The sequence below is a fragment of the Triticum urartu genome, chromosome 5A, assembly GCF_056163025.1.
Source record: "Triticum urartu cultivar PI428250 chromosome 5A, HENAU_Tu73, whole genome shotgun sequence".
NCBI classification, from domain to species: domain Eukaryota; kingdom Viridiplantae; phylum Streptophyta; class Magnoliopsida; order Poales; family Poaceae; genus Triticum; species Triticum urartu.
In genome coordinates, this window is record NC_141877.1 from 615,925,364 (window position 1) to 615,942,372 (window position 17,009).

At 46.7% G+C, this 17,009-nt stretch overlaps 1 protein-coding gene and 1 long non-coding RNA gene across 4 annotated transcripts; both read left to right on the forward strand.

The window, feature by feature from the left end:
• Positions 1-5,080: 5,080 nt before the first annotated feature.
• On the forward strand, positions 5,081-7,140 carry LOC147973383 (protein FAR1-RELATED SEQUENCE 5-like). The gene is made up of 4 exons (XM_087524661.1): positions 5,081-5,164; positions 5,254-6,225; positions 6,713-6,800; positions 6,980-7,140. The coding sequence occupies exons 1-4, from the start codon at positions 5,081-5,083 to the stop codon at positions 7,138-7,140; spliced, it is 1,305 nt and encodes a 434-aa protein (XP_087380787.1).
• Positions 7,141-11,520: 4,380 nt separating this feature from the next.
• LOC125511072 (uncharacterized) lies at positions 11,521-14,551 on the forward strand. Of its 3 annotated transcripts, none has more exons than XR_015602913.1 (4): positions 11,521-12,034; positions 12,116-13,678; positions 13,794-13,923; positions 14,154-14,551. It is a non-coding gene; the product is annotated as an uncharacterized LOC125511072 (long non-coding RNA). The 3 variants fall into 3 exon arrangements; XR_015602914.1 differs by having other exon boundaries at positions 12,116-12,489; positions 12,614-13,678; positions 13,794-14,551; XR_007284892.2 differs by having other exon boundaries at positions 13,794-14,551.
• Positions 14,552-17,009: the final 2,458 nt, after the last annotated feature.

Consider the following 17,009-nt stretch of genomic DNA (forward strand, 5'->3'; position numbering starts at 1 on the left):
ACAGCCGGTATCCTCCACCTCCTTCGCCTTCTGTCCTCTCCATTTGGTTTCTTGGACGCAAAGGATATCAACACCTCTCCTCACCGCTGCATCAACTAGCTCCCGAAGCTTCCCTGTGAGAGACCCTACGTTCCAGCTACCTAAGCGAATCCTCCTAGGCTCGGCTAGCTTCCTTACCCTTCGCACTCGTCGAGTCAAATGCGAAGACCCTTGCCCATTTTCCACTACATCCGGGCGCCGATGTAGCGCGCCACTAAGGATGCGGCGACCCGATCCTCGCTCACTTGCCACCATATCCGGATCAAGATACAGCGCGCCACCTTGGGGGTGACGGCCCGGCCCTTGCCCATTTTCCATCACACCCGGGTTTCGATGTAGCGCTTCGCTGAGAGGGTTACGCCCCAACGAAAATCTTTTGGGTTTCATCTCCATAAGAGTGGCTGAGTTTTTACGTTGGCTCGCCAAGCCTATCACAACTCTCCTCCTTTACCCGGGCTTGGGACCGGCTATGTTGAGACAACATAGGCGGAGTTATGGCATGATGGCAAGCAAGGGAAAATAAACATCCCGTCATCCATCATGAAGAATTCCACGGATTCCTCAAACCAACGCTATAACAATTTTTTAAATCACAAAATAAAGAAGAGAATGAATTAGTTTTGTACGACATGGAAAGCAGATCAATTGACGATTAAATTCACCTAACAATAGTATACCTATGCTTTGATAGAAATGCATCATCAAGCTAACAGAAATGAAGAAACCAAATTCACAAATATAATGCAGATTTAGAGCTAGATATGTCTATAAAACCTATAAGAAACAATACATGGGATTTGAAAAAATGGAAAAAATCTAGGTTTGCAACCATCAAATCAGCAATTAATAATATGGGATTTCTAAAATACTTTCGGGAATTAGAATGACAGAAATGCTATCGCGGTACAGTAGCTGATTCGTGAGTGAGAATAAACTTATACACAGAGCAAATCCAAAGCATAAATCTAGCTAGTAAGGAAAGATCTAAGATGGTCAGATAAGATGTAAATTGACTCCTGTCTTTATCACTTTACTAATGGAGGTCTGCACAATACTTGTGCTGCATAATATGCTAATTAATCCATCAGTAGCAAAATGACGAGTAAGAATACACACGAACGCATGAAAACACCTACAGAGGGAGAAAGGGGAAGAGAGAAAGCGAGGAAACCTGGGAATGGCTTGGTGCCATGGAGCCTGGGCATCTTACGCGGAGCTCGCTGCAGGATTGACAGCGACGACCTCCACCTCGTCAGCGCTATGGACCAGTAGTAGGAACGAAGTCGCTTCTCGGCTCTCGCGAGCCTCACTCCAATCGGAGCCATCCCGCTGCCGTGCATCCCAAAAAGGAAGGAGGGGCGGACTTCGGCGCGGCACGGCGCGGCGACGAGAGGCCAGGGCAGGAGCTTGGGGTCGGGAAATGGGAACGGAGGTCAGGCCATCGCCGGGGCTGACGAAGGGAACGAGGGATGGAGTTGGGTCGTGGCGCGGCCGTCGGCCGGAGAGGTTACCAAACGCCGCGAAATACTGCTCGCCTCGACACTGCCGCCGGCAAACGGGGCCACCCCCAGCGTCGCACGCATCCGACTCCACCTGCGGCGGCTCGCCGCCGAAACCACCCGCCGCTTGCCGCTCGCCGCTTCCTCTCCCAATATTCCAGAAACTGCGGGGAGTGGGTTAGCTAAGTAGTTGCTAGGTAAAAAAAAGCTTTACCTCGGGACACGGCGTTTCAGCGCCCGAGCCCAGCTGCACTCGTTATCCTTGGCGTTGGCTTCGCTATGAGGATCCGTGAAAGGTGATTTGACCGTTATGGTGTGGGCGCTAGAAAATGGCTCGAGAGCAGAAAATATGGTATGTCACAGTGGTCTACGGTGCGGTCCCCACAGCGCTGCGTGGTGGAGGTTTCAAATTTGGTGGGCGGCTCCGTCAGCATGTGCATCTGTCCCGTGGCTCAAGCCGGTTTGTGTGGAGATGAGCCATGGCATGGAATAATTGCACAGGACGTTAGAGCAGTGGCACGGAGGAAAACAACGTTGCATGGGACCGCAACAATATTCTGGAGTACATGATAAAATGCTTAATAATTGATTAGGAGTACTAATTAATTGAGCATCGCCAAGCAGGACACCTCACATATTTGTTTTTTTTTCGAAACTGCTGTGCGGGCGACGCACAGCCTGCACAACAGGGAAACGATGGCTAATCCATCCGTTGGCCCCACTTTAGTCATATGCATGAACGGCTTGATTTAGTTGTCGTGCACAAATCGTCTCCAAAACATCGTCTGCATAGCAATGTTCTTTTTTTTGGATCATGCATGACATTGAGTAGCCGTAAGCAAACAAAAACATCGCCTCAGCAGCTCTCCTTGTTTGGTAGCGCTTGTTATTCAGTTCATATGCACATGCAGCAGAAGATACACACGGAAGTTCATGGTGTTTTTGGAGGGATGACCAGTGTTATCTGGGGAAGTGCATGTAGTTGCTTGCAAGTTGCATGGATGATGATTTCCATCCATGATACATGTGGGAACAGGACAACAGCTCGAGAGGCACATCATTTGGAAGTAGCATCAAGATGCACATTTTGTTAATTGATCGTGCATGGGAGAGGTAGCCGTAAACAAACATGACGAAGCCTCACCCAAGTCTCTGATTGTTTGGTAGCTTGGTGATAATTCATGGACATGGACATGCAGGTGATGTACTTGCACGGCTGCATGACTACGATTCTTATGTGTCTCATCAGATAAACGTGGGAACAGGTAGAACACAATCTGCTCTTTTCAGGAATTGAGAAGTTTACCAAACAGAGCTACATCTTACACGACGATTACCAGGATTTTAACCGCAACAGGCAGACAAACAATTCATTCTTCAGCTTAGCATCAACCTGGAAACAAAGTAACATCCAAGCCGGAGTCTCTGCCTACTGCTACGGAGACAGGCAGAAAGCAAGAGGCAGAATGCAGCTTCAGATACATCCTACGTTCTAAACCACCTTGTACCACAGGGTAGCCTGGAAATATACACATAGGTCTCAAAATTTCTTCATGCCATGAATACACATGGGCGTTGTATGATTAGTACCATGCCTTCGAAATAGTTTCGACTTTGGTTTCCCGTATCGAGTTGCGTGAGTGAGTAGGGCAAAAGCATTAACATGGAATGGGAAAATCTGCCGGCGTCTCGAGGATATCAGACGATCTGTGTGGGTATTCAGGCCTTCAAGGGCTTGCATACTGCAATGCTTCCTGGATAGATTTGTAACCGTCTCTTTCCAAACATTCTGTGAGCTCGGCATGTTGAAACGCGTCAAATCATCATCAACATTAGATCAATTCAGACAGGATTATTTTACTATACAGATCATTTTGAGTGACAGTTATATGTTGTGACCGAAGGCAAAAAAACTTGCGGCTGCTGCAGTTTAGCAGAGTACTTATCCTAGAACTCAAAAGAAATCACACAGGCCGGCCTAGAGAAAAGGGGGAAGGAGGCAAGATCTGAGTGGCAACGAAAAAAACGATTAATACTAAATGACTGCGTGCGGGAGAGTACTTAACTCTGTAGCGTACACACTTGTAGACTCTGATCCTGGTTGCTGCCCTTTGCAGGCGATGGAAGTGACCGAGAGCAGCTCGTGCTGCAGCGTGGCTGGAGAAGATGAGCCGGACGTCGACGTTTCAATCAATTTCGGAGAGGGCGAAGGGGATCGAAGGAAGAACCCTAACGGGGGGAAAGGGACTGCGAGCCAGTCCAGTAAGGCCCACAAACAACGAGGGGCCGTCTCGCGCTGTTCTGGACTGGGACGACTGCAACGGTACCCATCAGTATTAAAAGCGCGGGCCCAGGTTAGATTTCACCTCAATACGCATAGACTATACAGGATGGAATACGAGATACTTCACAGATCTCGAGATGAATGGATGCACCTGATAACAGGACCATCTGAGCTCAAGCTCAGAAACGAATTTTCGTTTACCTCGGCTTTTCTTTTGAGCAAATAAAATTACCTCGGCTGGAGCCAGGTTGCCTGCGAGTGTGGCTGGGTCGTCTGACCGGGGTGAAGAATTGGTAATTCTTCACCCAGGGTCCTTTTTTTTAGCATCCTTCATCCAGGGTCCTTAATAGACTCTCTCTATATATATATAGGCGTCGTATCACGTGAATCTGGCATCCATCGTGAATCCATGTATCCGCTCATCGCCAATCCTTCGATCAAGATCTTGTGCCTGCTGTTAGTTCGGCCTCTTTGAACACAAACACACCCGCCTCCAACTGTGTTTGCCCTGTCAGTTTTGCAAAATAAACCCCAGCGAGGGCAGCTCTCCCAGTTCACCACTCCCCAATCGTTTCCCAATCTCAGAGGAAGCCCGCGACCTGTATTCCAACGACGGCCACGGCGGCATGCATATGCCCAATCAATCACAGCCACGGGTAATCGCCACGACGACCACGAAGGAATCCATCTCCCAACTCCCGATCAGCATGGTGGACAAGTCCTCCTTGCTGGATATAGCGCAACCAACAACCATGGCGATTTCTGCTGTCAGGGACAATGAATCTGCATCGACTTCGATGGCTAGAACCTGCTTGCCCTCGTTCCTCCCTAATTCATGTGGGGACCCTGAATTTTCCTCAGCATGTACCCATCAGGAAGCCCATCTCACTTGCACTGCTATGGCCACAAAAACCGTTATAACTGCAGACAATGAACTGAATTTAAGTACGACACATGTAGCGTCAGGTAACAAATCAGAAAGAACTCTAATTGATTTGTGTACGTTGTAATGGATGAAAAATAAGTCTTTTGTGAAAATGTCTCTCTGTTATTTTTTATGACTTGTTGCCGTGTTGCATGGTGTATACCAAGTTCCAGGAGCACCATTATATACTAAATTATGTATCAAATTACTTTGCTTCAGTCCTTTCCGTTAGCATTGTTGGTTGAATACAGATTGGGATGTACTACCTATGCCAATATTGTGTCATTTCTCCGGTTAATTTACAAGGCTTATCATGTACATGTGGGTGCAGCAATGGGATCAACAAATAGCTGGCAAATGCAGATGAGCAGGAAAGGATTTAGTACACCCATAAAGAAAGCAAGTGTGCCTCTCTTTGTAAGTCAATTGCTTTCGCTGACTATGGTTGTATTCAGTTCAGTATTTTGTTAATGAAGGTGCTTATTTATTCATTATTTATGTTCCAGTGCTCGTCTTTTATACCTGAGTGTGAAGATAATTTGAAGCTTAAAGTGGGGATGACATTTGAAGGATTGAAGGCTGTGGAGGAGTTCTACAAATCTTATGCACATCACTCTGGTTTTGGAGTTGGAGTTCGTATCGGACAGCAAAAGAAGATGGAAAATGAAGTAGTTCGTACTAAACGATACATGTGTAACAGAGAAGGATTCAAGTCAGAGAAGGGTAACATGATTGGCGATCCATCAAAGAAAAGGCGTAAGAACACGGACACAAGGTGTGGTTGTGATGCACATATCTTTGCGAAGTTGTGTGCTAATGATTCCTACAAGATAGAATCATGGGTCGAGCACCATAGCCATGGTCTCGTGTCACCTGATAAGCGTCATTTGATCAGATTAAATCGTCGAGTTAGCGAGAGAGCAAAGAACACATTGTACACATGCAGCAAAGCAAGCATAGGCACCTGCCAGGCATACAGGCTCCTCCACGTCAATGAGGGTGGGTTTGCGGAGGCTGAATGCACAAAGAGAGACTTGCAAAACTACTACCGTGACCTCAGATTAAAAATCAGGGATGCAGACGCACAAATGTTTGTGGCCCAGCTAGGTAGAAAGCAGGAAGTTAATTCAGCATTTTTCTATGATTTCGTTGTGAGTGATGAAGGAAAGTTGGTGTATGTGTTCTGGGCAGATGCCACAAGTAGGAAGAACTACAAACATTTCGGTAGTGTGGTATCCTTTGATTCTACATATACTACTAATCAGTATGACATGATCTTCGCACCATTTACAGGAGTTAATCATCACTTACAAAGTGTGTTCTTTGGTGCTGCATTCTTACTAAATGAGAAGAAAGAGTCATATATTTGGTTGTTTGATACCTTCCTGAGAGCAATGGGAGGTGTAGCGCCGAGACTCATCATAACCGATGAAGCTACTAGCATCAAGAATGGAATTGATAAAGTTTTTCCAACCTCAGTACACAGATTGTGCATGTGGCATATAATGGAAAAACTTCCCGAGAAGATTGCACCCGTGATTAGAGAAGAATCTGAATTTTGGAAGAGGATGAACGCATGTGTATGGGATTCGGAAACTGTGACCGAGTTTGAGTTAGAGTGGAATTCCATAATTTTAGACTTTGGGTTGGAGGATAATGAGTGGTTGACTAAAACGTTTAGCCTTAGAGAGTCGCTCTTCTTTATGTATTGTTCAAGAAAATTTGAGTGCGACAGAGGCACTATGTTTCCAAGGAGCAGCAACAGGCAATTTTATCCATGGATTCATCTGGGCTGCTAGCTACTGTTAGCCTGCATCATGTCTAGAAATTTTGAAGATACATCAGACTACCATCATTTGAGTTATATTGCATGATGCAGTGTGTAAGGGGCACCTCAAATGCCAATAGGAACAGGTAATAAGAAATAGATGTGTGTTTCTTTAATTTCCATTTACAACTTTGAAGCTGTACAAGATTACAACTCTGAAGCTGTACACCCAACAACAGTTGCAGTCTACAAGATCACAATCCACATTCAGAAGCTCGTTTGCAAGTACTACATGCATACATCGAACAAGAAGAAGTAGCACAAGCATTCAGAAGCTCGGTGTGCAAGTAGTACAGGGATGCAGAGACTTGGTTGTCATTGCTCTCCAAGGGAGTCTGCAGCAAGTTGCAGTACACTCCGTACTCTGCCAACGCTAGTCTGCAGTGTGTAAGTACAAGGTGCAGACGTTACGGCCGTCGGTGGCGTCGGCGGCTGGGCCGGCGACGAGGTGGACAACTGCAGAGGTTGGGGCAGGCAGTTGCCTTGGCGGGCGGCGGCGGGGACCGCCGACGAGCTGGACGACCGCGGAGTCCAGGTTACGGCCGTCGGTGGCGTCGGCGGCTAGGCCGGCGACGAGGTGGGCGACTCCAGAGGTTGGGGAGGGCGGTTGACTCGGCGGCGGAGACCTCTGACGAGCTGTACGAGTGCAGAGGTTTGCCGGCGCCTGGACAGGACGAGCCAGATCGGCGGGGCCGTCTGGAGAGCAGCGTGGGTAGAAGGGATTGGGAACAGATTGAGGTCGTGATGTTTTTCATTGTCCAGGGTGCACTTTTGCAAATAGGAAATCTGAAGGCAGGCGGTTTATTGTAAAAATACATTCAGATGAGGAGGCACACACGATTTAAATCGGAGGATTGGCGATGAGCGGATATATGGATTCACGATGGATGCTTGATTCACGTGATACGATGTATATATTGAAAAGCAAAGATATAAAGTTTCGCTAGAGAGTTGCAATCACAGACGCTGATATGTGTTGGGATCTGCTCCCTCACCTTTCCCTCTTTGCATTTTCCTACATTTAAGTGATTGTCGAATAATTTCTCTTATAGCCAAACCTGGACCACTCAGCCTGCTTCTAGCCCAGTAGCGCGTAGTTCAAGATGGCAATGAGGCCCCGAAACCCGCATCCCTCTGGGTTTTTACCCTATTAGGGGACGGGGATGGGTATCTTTTCATCCTCGCGGGATTGTTGTTGGGCACATTATACAAACCGACACGTTTCATGGGTTTACCACTAGTAGAAAACGGAGCTTTAGCATCGGTTCGTAAGGGCCTTTAGTGCCGGTTCCATAACCGACCGACACTAAAGGGTGGGCACTAAAGCCTCCCCCCCTTTAGTACCGGTTCGGCACGAACCGGCGCTAAAGTGCGACCACGTGGCATGAGTTCACGCCCTGGTATGGGGGACCTTTAGTACCGGTTGGTGTTACCAACCGGTACTAAAGGTTTTTTTTTTGAATTTTTTGGAAAAAAAATTGATTTTTTCAATTTTTATTTTTTCTTAATTATTTGATGATTTAGTCTCTAATCACCTCTCTTAACTGCTCAAGTGTGGATCACTCATTCCAAATCGCCCAACTTCCCGGCCGGTCACCCATCCTCTCACTCCCCCAGCCTAAGCACGCTTAACTTCGGAGTTCTATTCCCCCTACATTCCAAGTCAGCACTTGTTGTTTTCCTGACAAATGTAAGCTGTCAATCCTATTAACCCTCATCAGTTTAGCTTGAGCATTAGGTCACACGTTTCACCGTTTGAGTTTGAAACTATTATTCTAAAAAACAGTAATTATTTAGTAACACTAATATTTCTTGAATAAGTTTGACCATAGTTTGACCAGATTTGATCAAAATTCAAAAAATTGAAATAATTATTTAGTAACACTAATATTTTTGAATAATTATGTAGTAACATTAATACTTCTTGAATAAGTAGTTTGACCAGATTTAACCAATTTTTTTAAAAAAACTGAAATTTGACCATATTTTTTTTCCTTTTGAAATATGAGGATTCTAAAAAATTGCAAACAGGCCGTAGGCAGTCTCCATCGGATGCGGATTTTTGTGCTGAATTTTTTGATATATTATACGTTTTTTCCCGACATCGTATGCAAAAGTTATAGCCGTTTTACATTTTCCCTACACTTTTTGCAAAACACACTACAGGAATCCAGTACTTTGCCGTCTGCCATGGCGGACGGCAAAGGCAGGGACGGCTGAAGGCAAAGCACTTTGCCGTCCGCGGCGGACGGCAAACAGTGACGGCAAAGATAGGGTCGGCAAACAGGTCCTTTGCCGTCTGCTTTTCATGGTGGACGGCAAAGAGCCCTTTGCTTACAGCGGCTGACGGCAAAGAGGGGGGACGGCAAAATGTTGCGCGTCCGCCAGCGTTACTCCGTTAGGCGGCTAACGGCGGCCTTTGCCGTCCGCCAGCGGACGGCAAATTTGAGCGCCTCTTTGCCGTCCGCCAGACGACGTCAGCTATACGTCAGCGCCCGCTCTTTTTTACCGTCCGCCCGGCGGACGGCAAAGGCAAAGTCTTTGTCATCAGCTTGGCTTTGCCGTCCACCACGGTAGGCAAATTGGCCAAATGGTCCATCCCCAGGAAGCACAGGTGGGCGCCACGTGCCCCCTTTGCCGTCTGCCACCGACGGCAAAGGGGTCTTTGCCGTCTGCCGCGGATGGCAAAGAGCCTGCACTGCCTCTTTTTTGTTCTGTTTTTCTTATATCCAACAATTATCACAACAAATATTTTATAGCACATATATATCCATCACATAAATATCCAGCACATATATATCCAACATAATAAATATCCAGCACATATATATCCATCCATACATTAGCGGCGGCGGGGTGGTGGGGCGACGGGGCGGGGGGGCGCTGGGGCGGCGGTGGGGTGGTGGGGCGACGGGGCAGCGGCGAGTAACTGGGGAGAGAAAGAGAGAGAGGGGCGGGGTGGGGCGCGGCCGTTAACGTTAGTGGGGCCCTCCCTCTTTGCCGTCCGCCCCCTTTGCCGTCCGCCTTTTTGCTCTTTGCCGTCCGCTAGCGGACGGCAAAGAGGGGGGACCGTTAGGTTTTTTTAGCAGCTCGTCAGTGGGGCCCCTCCCTCTTTGCCGTCCGCTAACCGACGGCAAAGAATCTTTGCCGTCTGCTAGCCGACGGCAAAGAACTGGCTGATGGCAAATTAGGTCTTTGCCATCAGCCAGTTCTTTGCCGTCTGCTTTTTGGTAGCTGATGGCAAAGAGCTTCTTTGCCGTCCGCTAGCTGACGGCAAAGAGCTGGCAGATGGCAAAGTAGCTGATTCCAGTAGTGACATGTCCAAATTTAAGTTTTCAAATTTCAATAACTAGTAGGTGTAGTAATATAACTACCTCTCGAAGGATTTTATTTTCTGAAGTTTTTATCATTTTCTTTTGAGTTTTTCAAAACTGAAATGGCGATACACGGGGGAGGGGGTAGAGTTTGAAAATTACCCAATAGTCCCGGTTTGTGTCTTCAACCGGGACTATAGGTCAGACCCCTTTAGTCCCGGTTCATGGCACGAACCAGTACTAAAGGTGATCATGGGGCCCCCGCCTGACGCCAGCCTGCCACCACCCCTTTAGCACCGGTTCCTGGCATGAACCAGTACTAAAGGTTCAACACGGACCGGCATTAATGTATAGCCGTTCGAACCGGCACTAATGGTGCCATTAGTACTGGGCCAAAATCGAACCGGGACTAATGTGTCTCACATTATGTCCTTTTTCTACTAGTGTACATCCGTTTCGGTAGTCCCCGAACCCGAAACCCGGCAATACCCGCGAAATTATATTATTTTTTTACCACTGTAATCATCTTACCCCCGAAATCTTAGAGGCCTTCATGTGTTCACAAGATTGGATAAGAAACAAATATAAAGGTGTGTCTTTCTTTACATATCATCATAAAGTTTAGCATTATCTTGCTGCAATGTTTCATAAGATGTTCATTACTGCTTATTTGATTCTCATAGATGCTGACAATGAATAAGGACAATGCTTTTGAAGTTATCTTCAAGACATTCAACAAGGAATGTAGGTGAAGTACAGGTACATGCAAAATTCATATACTAATATGCATATTTTTCTCATGTTTAACTTTAGCTTGAGCGAATTTTAATCTTGCCTATGACTTGGCACTTTCATTTGGCATTGAAAGATTTGAAGATGGTCCTTTGGATGCTTGGAGATGTGAAAGATGTCATGATGATTCCAACTTTAAAGTGATTTGTGAACTATAAGTTCTATTACAGAACTTATATAGCTGTTGAATTATCTATTATTGTTTTTTGTTGAAATTTACTCAAGTTATACTGCTAAAATGTGCTTGTTTTGCTGCTGAAATGTTATTTTTTGTCGCTATTATGTTTGTTTAAATATTTTGATTTTATCGTGGGTTCCCCGTGGGTTCCCCGAAACCTGATGGGTTTAGGGGACGGGCAGAAAACTAGCCCCGGATACAGTGACGGGGACGGGGATAGGTTTATGATTTTCTCGTGGGGATAGGTTTGAGACGGCAAAACCCGATGGGTTTCGTCCCCGTTGCCATCTTGACGCGCAGTAGTAGGCTGGGCAGGGCGACAGGTTTGGCAGCCATACGAAAGGTTTTGGAGAACCATCGGCCTATGTATGTTATCGTCCGAACTTAGGGGGTGTTTGGTTTAGAAGTTCTAAGACTTTTTCTAGTCCCAGGGACTAATCAAAAAAGACTCTCCAGTAGAGTCTTTGTTTAGTCTCTATAGAAAAAATCCCTCCCGTTTGATTCCTAGAGACTTTTTAGAGACTTTTTCTAGTCTCTGGGACTAAAAAGTCCCTAAACCAAACACCCCTTGCTTGCCGTTTCTTAAAAAAAAGAAGGAATACTCGCTGTGTTTTTTTTGAACAGAAGGAATACTCGCTGTTTCTCTCTCGTTTATCCACCCCATCGCTCTCTCTCTCACTCTCTCTCATTCTCCATCCCATCCAGATCCCGCCGCCCCAACCCTCTCACCCTTCCCATCCACAGGGAGCCCCGCCTTTTCCCGGCGAGTCGCACCGCCCCAACCCTCTCCCACCCTCATCTCGTAGCTCCCCTTCCCTTCATCATGCTCGGGCTCCCTCCCTCTTCTGCGGCCTGGACCCATGTGCCATGTGCTTGGCGGAGCCGTGGCGGGGGAGCTTTACCGGCTACGTCGTCGTGGGTTCACCGGAGTGAAACGCCGGACTTTTTCGGGAGAAGACGCTGTTGCGACGCCTCTCTGCCATCACCGGTGCTGCCATTTTCGTCGGGCGTCGTGTGCGACCCACAACATTGGGGACACACCAGTGTCGTCGGTCGATTCAGACCCAACTCCATCCCCGCTTCTTCCCTCGAGCCAGCGATAGCTGTTCTATTCCATCCCCGTTTAATTTTGAGTACTGGAGTCCAAGGCGAGCGCAACTATGGCAGGGAATGAGGTACATTTTCCACTCCATTCAGTAAACAATTCTATTTCTGTCACGCTCACTTTGCAGTTAGATTATTATTTACAATCTAAGTTTGAGTTGGTGCGTGGGATGAATCCATCAATTATTGTTTTTGGCCTGCTCTCCCAAGCTGCTGCCTCGAGGTCGCCATACTTCGCAAAAATCATGACGGTGCTGCGTTGTGCTCACCATGCCCAGAAATTGGGGGTCACGAGGAGGAAGACAATGGCACGCACGAGGAAATTAGAGACGGCGGTGGCACCAAACATTACTTGAGCCTGATCGTTTTTTTTTGCTAGCTTAGCGTTTTGCTTTCATAGGTTTGGAGCTCTAAATTTAAGCTTTTCGTCTGAATCTTCATTTGATCCACAGGCTTCTGATCGTTCTGAACAAATGCTTCAACTCTTTGTTGTTTCATTTGATTTTTGAAAGTTCATTAGATTTTGGTAAGTTGTTTGATTTCCCTTAATCGATTTCTGAATCTCCTCCCTTCTTTAGTGGAGCTCCCTGCAAGTGTTGTTTTAATTCATGGTTAAATTCTATTTTGGTGTTGGCTGTTGAGAATATCAGATGAGACAAGCAATGGAATGGACTGTGTGGACAATCACAGGAATGGTGTTCCGTGGATAGGTCATGTGTTGGAGAGGGAACGACACGTTGCAGCAGCGAGAGGTCTTGCCTCTTTTCTGCTGTTCTTGCTTCTCCCCTATGATTTTTTAGTTGGTTGTCTTGGAGAGAAAACGACAAGCTGCAGCAGCCAGAGTAGTAGGAGAAGCAGCTTCAACTCCCACGGCATGTTCTACATTTTTCTGCACTGATGTATTTGTTATGGTCCAACTGAATTAGTTTTGACTGCATCTTATTCTCTGTAGTCTCTGAGATTTGTTCTCTAGTTCAAACTGTGCGTCAACTGTTCAAATGAATGTCTTAATTAAAAGAACACTGTTTGATGGAATGCCAGAAAAGAATGCACGTCTTTTTCCTGGCTAAAAATTCGTTCAGAGTGTTCTGTTTTTTCTATCTGGTAAATTTCATTGGCCTCAGAGTTGATTCCCTCTTTTAATTCATTTGGTGTGGTTTTCTAAATGAAGAAGCAGAACCATTTTGGTTGTTATTCACTACTGCTCCTCATGGTCCATTCCCTTGGATTTGGAAAGCGGATTTGATGTTGGATTTGTTGAAATAGCCACTGGCGAGGCAGTGCTTGATTTCGTGAACATCAACACTTTTTTTCATACCGAGAACTTGGCAACATCAGCATGAGTTCTTCCCTTAACTTCTCTTTCTTTCCAATGGACTTTTTATTGCGGCTATTATGGACAATGAGAGGGCTTCTGCGATTTTCTGTTCGTGAGTTTGGAGATTCAGTTCCCCACGACCCGCACCATGGATCGGTAATGGATTTTTTTTGTTGCAGGTCTATTTTTCTGAACCTCTCTTTTTATCTCAGAACTTTTTAATTTGTTTGTGAGCTTGAGGAGGCTCAGCAATTAGTATCAGCACCTCACCACTTCCGCGCGTCCACTGCGGTCAAGGTGTTTGACCTCCACCTCCCCCGCCTGATACAGGGCTCGATGCTGCTATAAAATCCCGTGCGAAATTTTCGATTCATGGAGCTAGCTACAACCGAACCAGGTTTGGTAAAAAAATGTTGTGCGATTATCTCTTCTCTAGTAGATCTTGGATCATCTCTAATTTTGGTGATTCCTGCTCCATTTTCTTGCTGATGGCATGTCATAACACAATATAGGTGATGAAAAGCACCTGATGATCCCACTCCGGCGCCTGGTAACTAGGCTCACTAGGATAGCCCCCATGGAGACGTCTTGGCAGTTGCGGCCAGCATTTGTTTGTGTTGATGCCTGAATGAAAACAACATGGTGTAGTGTTGCATATGATCATTTAGTTTTGCTTTCCTTTTTCCAATCTTGTGTGAATTGTATATATAGCTGTTTCTCAAGAACTCGTAACTTCTGTTGTTGGGAATTTTAGGGAGATGTAAATCTGAATAAATAGGAGTATTAAGTGAAACACATGTTGAATTTGACCTCTTTTGTCATATAGTTTGCTTCCTCTTTTCCAATCTTACATGAATTTTGTTGTCTAACAGATGGGCTCTGAGTTTGGACTTGGGCATGGCCGCCGTGCAGTCCGCCACCGCTGTCTCCCCCTCTGCGTCAGCATCCCGTCTCCTGCAGGACCATGGCCTCCGCAGCGCCGGCGTCATCGAGCACAGCAATGCCGACGCCACTGGGGCGTGTAGTATACTGGAGGCTCTGTGTCATACGAGTAGATCATCCAAGATGGTTCCCACTTGCACATCAATGTTCACAAGTACTTGCAGTACTAGTTTGTTTTAGGCTGCTGCTGTAATCAACTATGTGCTTCCTAGTCATTTTCTGCATCGTATTGAACATTATTTAGTTTAATGTATGGCATGAAACTATTTTCACCAGCCTTGTTGCCTTCCACATTGCAGTTATCTTTAACCCTGGTTGAATGGCTTGATTCATGTGCTACAGAACTTCCATGTATATTATCTCCAGCATCTATGGTATCCATCACATATATGTAGGTCTGGGTTCGAACCTTACTTTCTTTGATTCCCTTTTGAACCTTCGAGGAGTAACCTTGACAATTTCCGGCGATATGTTGACGTTACGTTGCATCCGTTGCTGGTTGGAAGGCACCCAAGGGGGTCAGCTTTCCATTAGCCGGGTTGGGTTTTTCTTCATCAGACTCTGACTCGGCGACGTCCCCAACATCTGGGTAACCAATCCCTTCTTCGTCTGATCCTGAAGATATATCATCGATCCAGAAGAGAACCGAAGCACTGTTGGGAGAAGGTTTGAACCTTTCCTTTCTTCACAGCTTCTTTTTTCCTTATGCGGTTATGCCTTGCTTTGTTTTCATTCGAGACTTTCAGGCCTTGTTGCCTTCGCCGGATGCTTAGCAGCAGTGGCGGAGCTTGAAACAAAAAACTGGGCGGGCAGGGCATGCTAATCTGAAGGGAATTGCTCTTGAGCTGGCCATCACTTCATGCATAGTGTGAGTGTTTTGCTCTTAGGCTGGGCGGGCCGTGGCCACCTTTTGCCCTCACGTAGCTCCGCCACTGCTTAGCAGCCCATAGCTAACAAAAAAGCCGGTGTTTTGTTCCCCATCTATACAGAAGAACAATTTGTCTTCATTTTGAAACTCGTGTGTAGTTTTCCCTTTGACCCAAACTTGCATGCGTTTCACCCCCTTTACCAGACCCGGGCACTTGACCCAAAACATGCATGCGGATGCAGTTTAAAATCCATTAGCAGTTTGGCACGCTGATGTTTCCTGTGCACGCGGGCGGACGGACGTGGTAGCGCCCGCATGCACGCGAACTATCCATGCATGCAGGCGCGTTCACGGGATTGACTGCTGGTTCGGCAGCATGGTATTGATGTGTGTGGACGTCTATTACTTTCCAATGGATATGCACAAGCCCCTGCATGCATACAACCTGTTCGTCATCAGTTTTATGAAAGTGATTGGTCAACTTACCACACCAAGCTGCTACCTGCTAGATGCAATCTAAAGATGCAACTAAGAGTAACTCCAACCGGCCGACTCAAATGGACACCAATTTTGTCTGTTTAGGTCGGCCGTCCGCGTGTGCATGTACGTTTTGTCGTATGAGATCGGTTGATGCGCCCAACAAGAGCTAGATGCATTTTGGGCATGTCTGCGTCGGCATTCAGTTGAACACCTGATGGGTGAGCTCCCGTGTCACCTCGGCCCGCGCCCCGCGCCCGCGAGCTTGCCTCCGCACTACAGCTCGGCCTCTTCCTGCCCAGCAGCTCGCCGCGGCCGCTCTCCCTACCCCCGTGTCCGCCACGGCAGCTCGCCCCTGCCCCCCCGCCGCTCGCCCTGCCATCCGAGGGCTCCTTTTTTTGCGCACGAGAACCTTCTCTATAATTAAGGTGGTCGTTGCACCCGCCGACACCATCGCCCCTGTTAAGTCTTTCATGATGCATATCCGTTAAATCAGATGTTAAAGAAGTAGAGAGGGAGAGATTGAGAGAGAGAGAGAGATCATGACCGCAACACTTATATTACACAAGAATCACCATCTTGCATGGACAGAACTGTGCATATGCCCATCTGAGGGCTCTCATTTTTATGCACGAGAACCTTCTCTATAAGGTGGTCGTTGCACCCGCCGACACCATCAACCTTGTTAAGTCTTTTATGATGCGTATGTGTTAAATCGGATGTTAAAGAAGTAGAGAGGGAGAGGGAGAGAGAGAGAGAGAGATCATCACCGCAACACTTATATTACACAAGAACCTCCATCTTACATTGACGAAACCATGCATATGCCTATCTGAGGGCTCTCATTTTTATGCACGAGAACCTTCTCTATAAGGTGTTCGCTGCACCTGCCGACACCATCAACCTTGTTAGGTCTTTTATGATGCGTATGTGTTAAATCAGATGCTAAAGAAGTAGAGAGGGAGTGGGAGAGAGAGAGATCATCACCGCAACACTTATATTACACAAGAACCTCCACCTTACATTGACGGAACCATGCATGCCCATCCGAGGGCTCTCTTTTTTATGCACGAGAACCTTCTCTATAAGGTGGCCGTTGCACCCGTCGACACCATCGACCTTGTTAAGTCTTTTGTGATGTGTATGCGTTAAATCAGATGTTAAAAAGTAGAGAGGGAGAGATTGAGAGAGAGAGAGATCATGACCGCAACACTTATATTACACAAGAACCACCATCTTACATTGACGAAACCATGCATATGCCCATCCGAGGGCTCTCATTTTTATGCACGAGAACCTTCTCTATAAGGTGGTTGTTGCACCCGGCGACACTATCAACCTTGTTAAGTCTTTTATGATGCGTATGTGTTAAATCGGATGTTAAAGAAGCAGAGAGGGAGAGGGAGAGGGAGAGAGAGAGATCATCACTGCAACACTTATA

Bases quoted from the DNA above. Each gene is read 5' to 3' on its own strand.
- LOC147973383 (XM_087524661.1), top strand. From the start codon at position 5,081: ATGGGATCAACAAATAGCTGGCAAATGCAGATGAGCAGGAAAGGATTT. The intron at 5,165-5,253 runs GTAAGTCAATTG...TTTATGTTCCAG, and splicing joins AAGCAAGTGTGCCTCTCTTT to TGCTCGTCTTTTATACCTGA. The intron at 6,226-6,712 runs GTACACAGATTG...ACAACTTTGAAG, and splicing joins ATAAAGTTTTTCCAACCTCA to CTGTACAAGATTACAACTCT.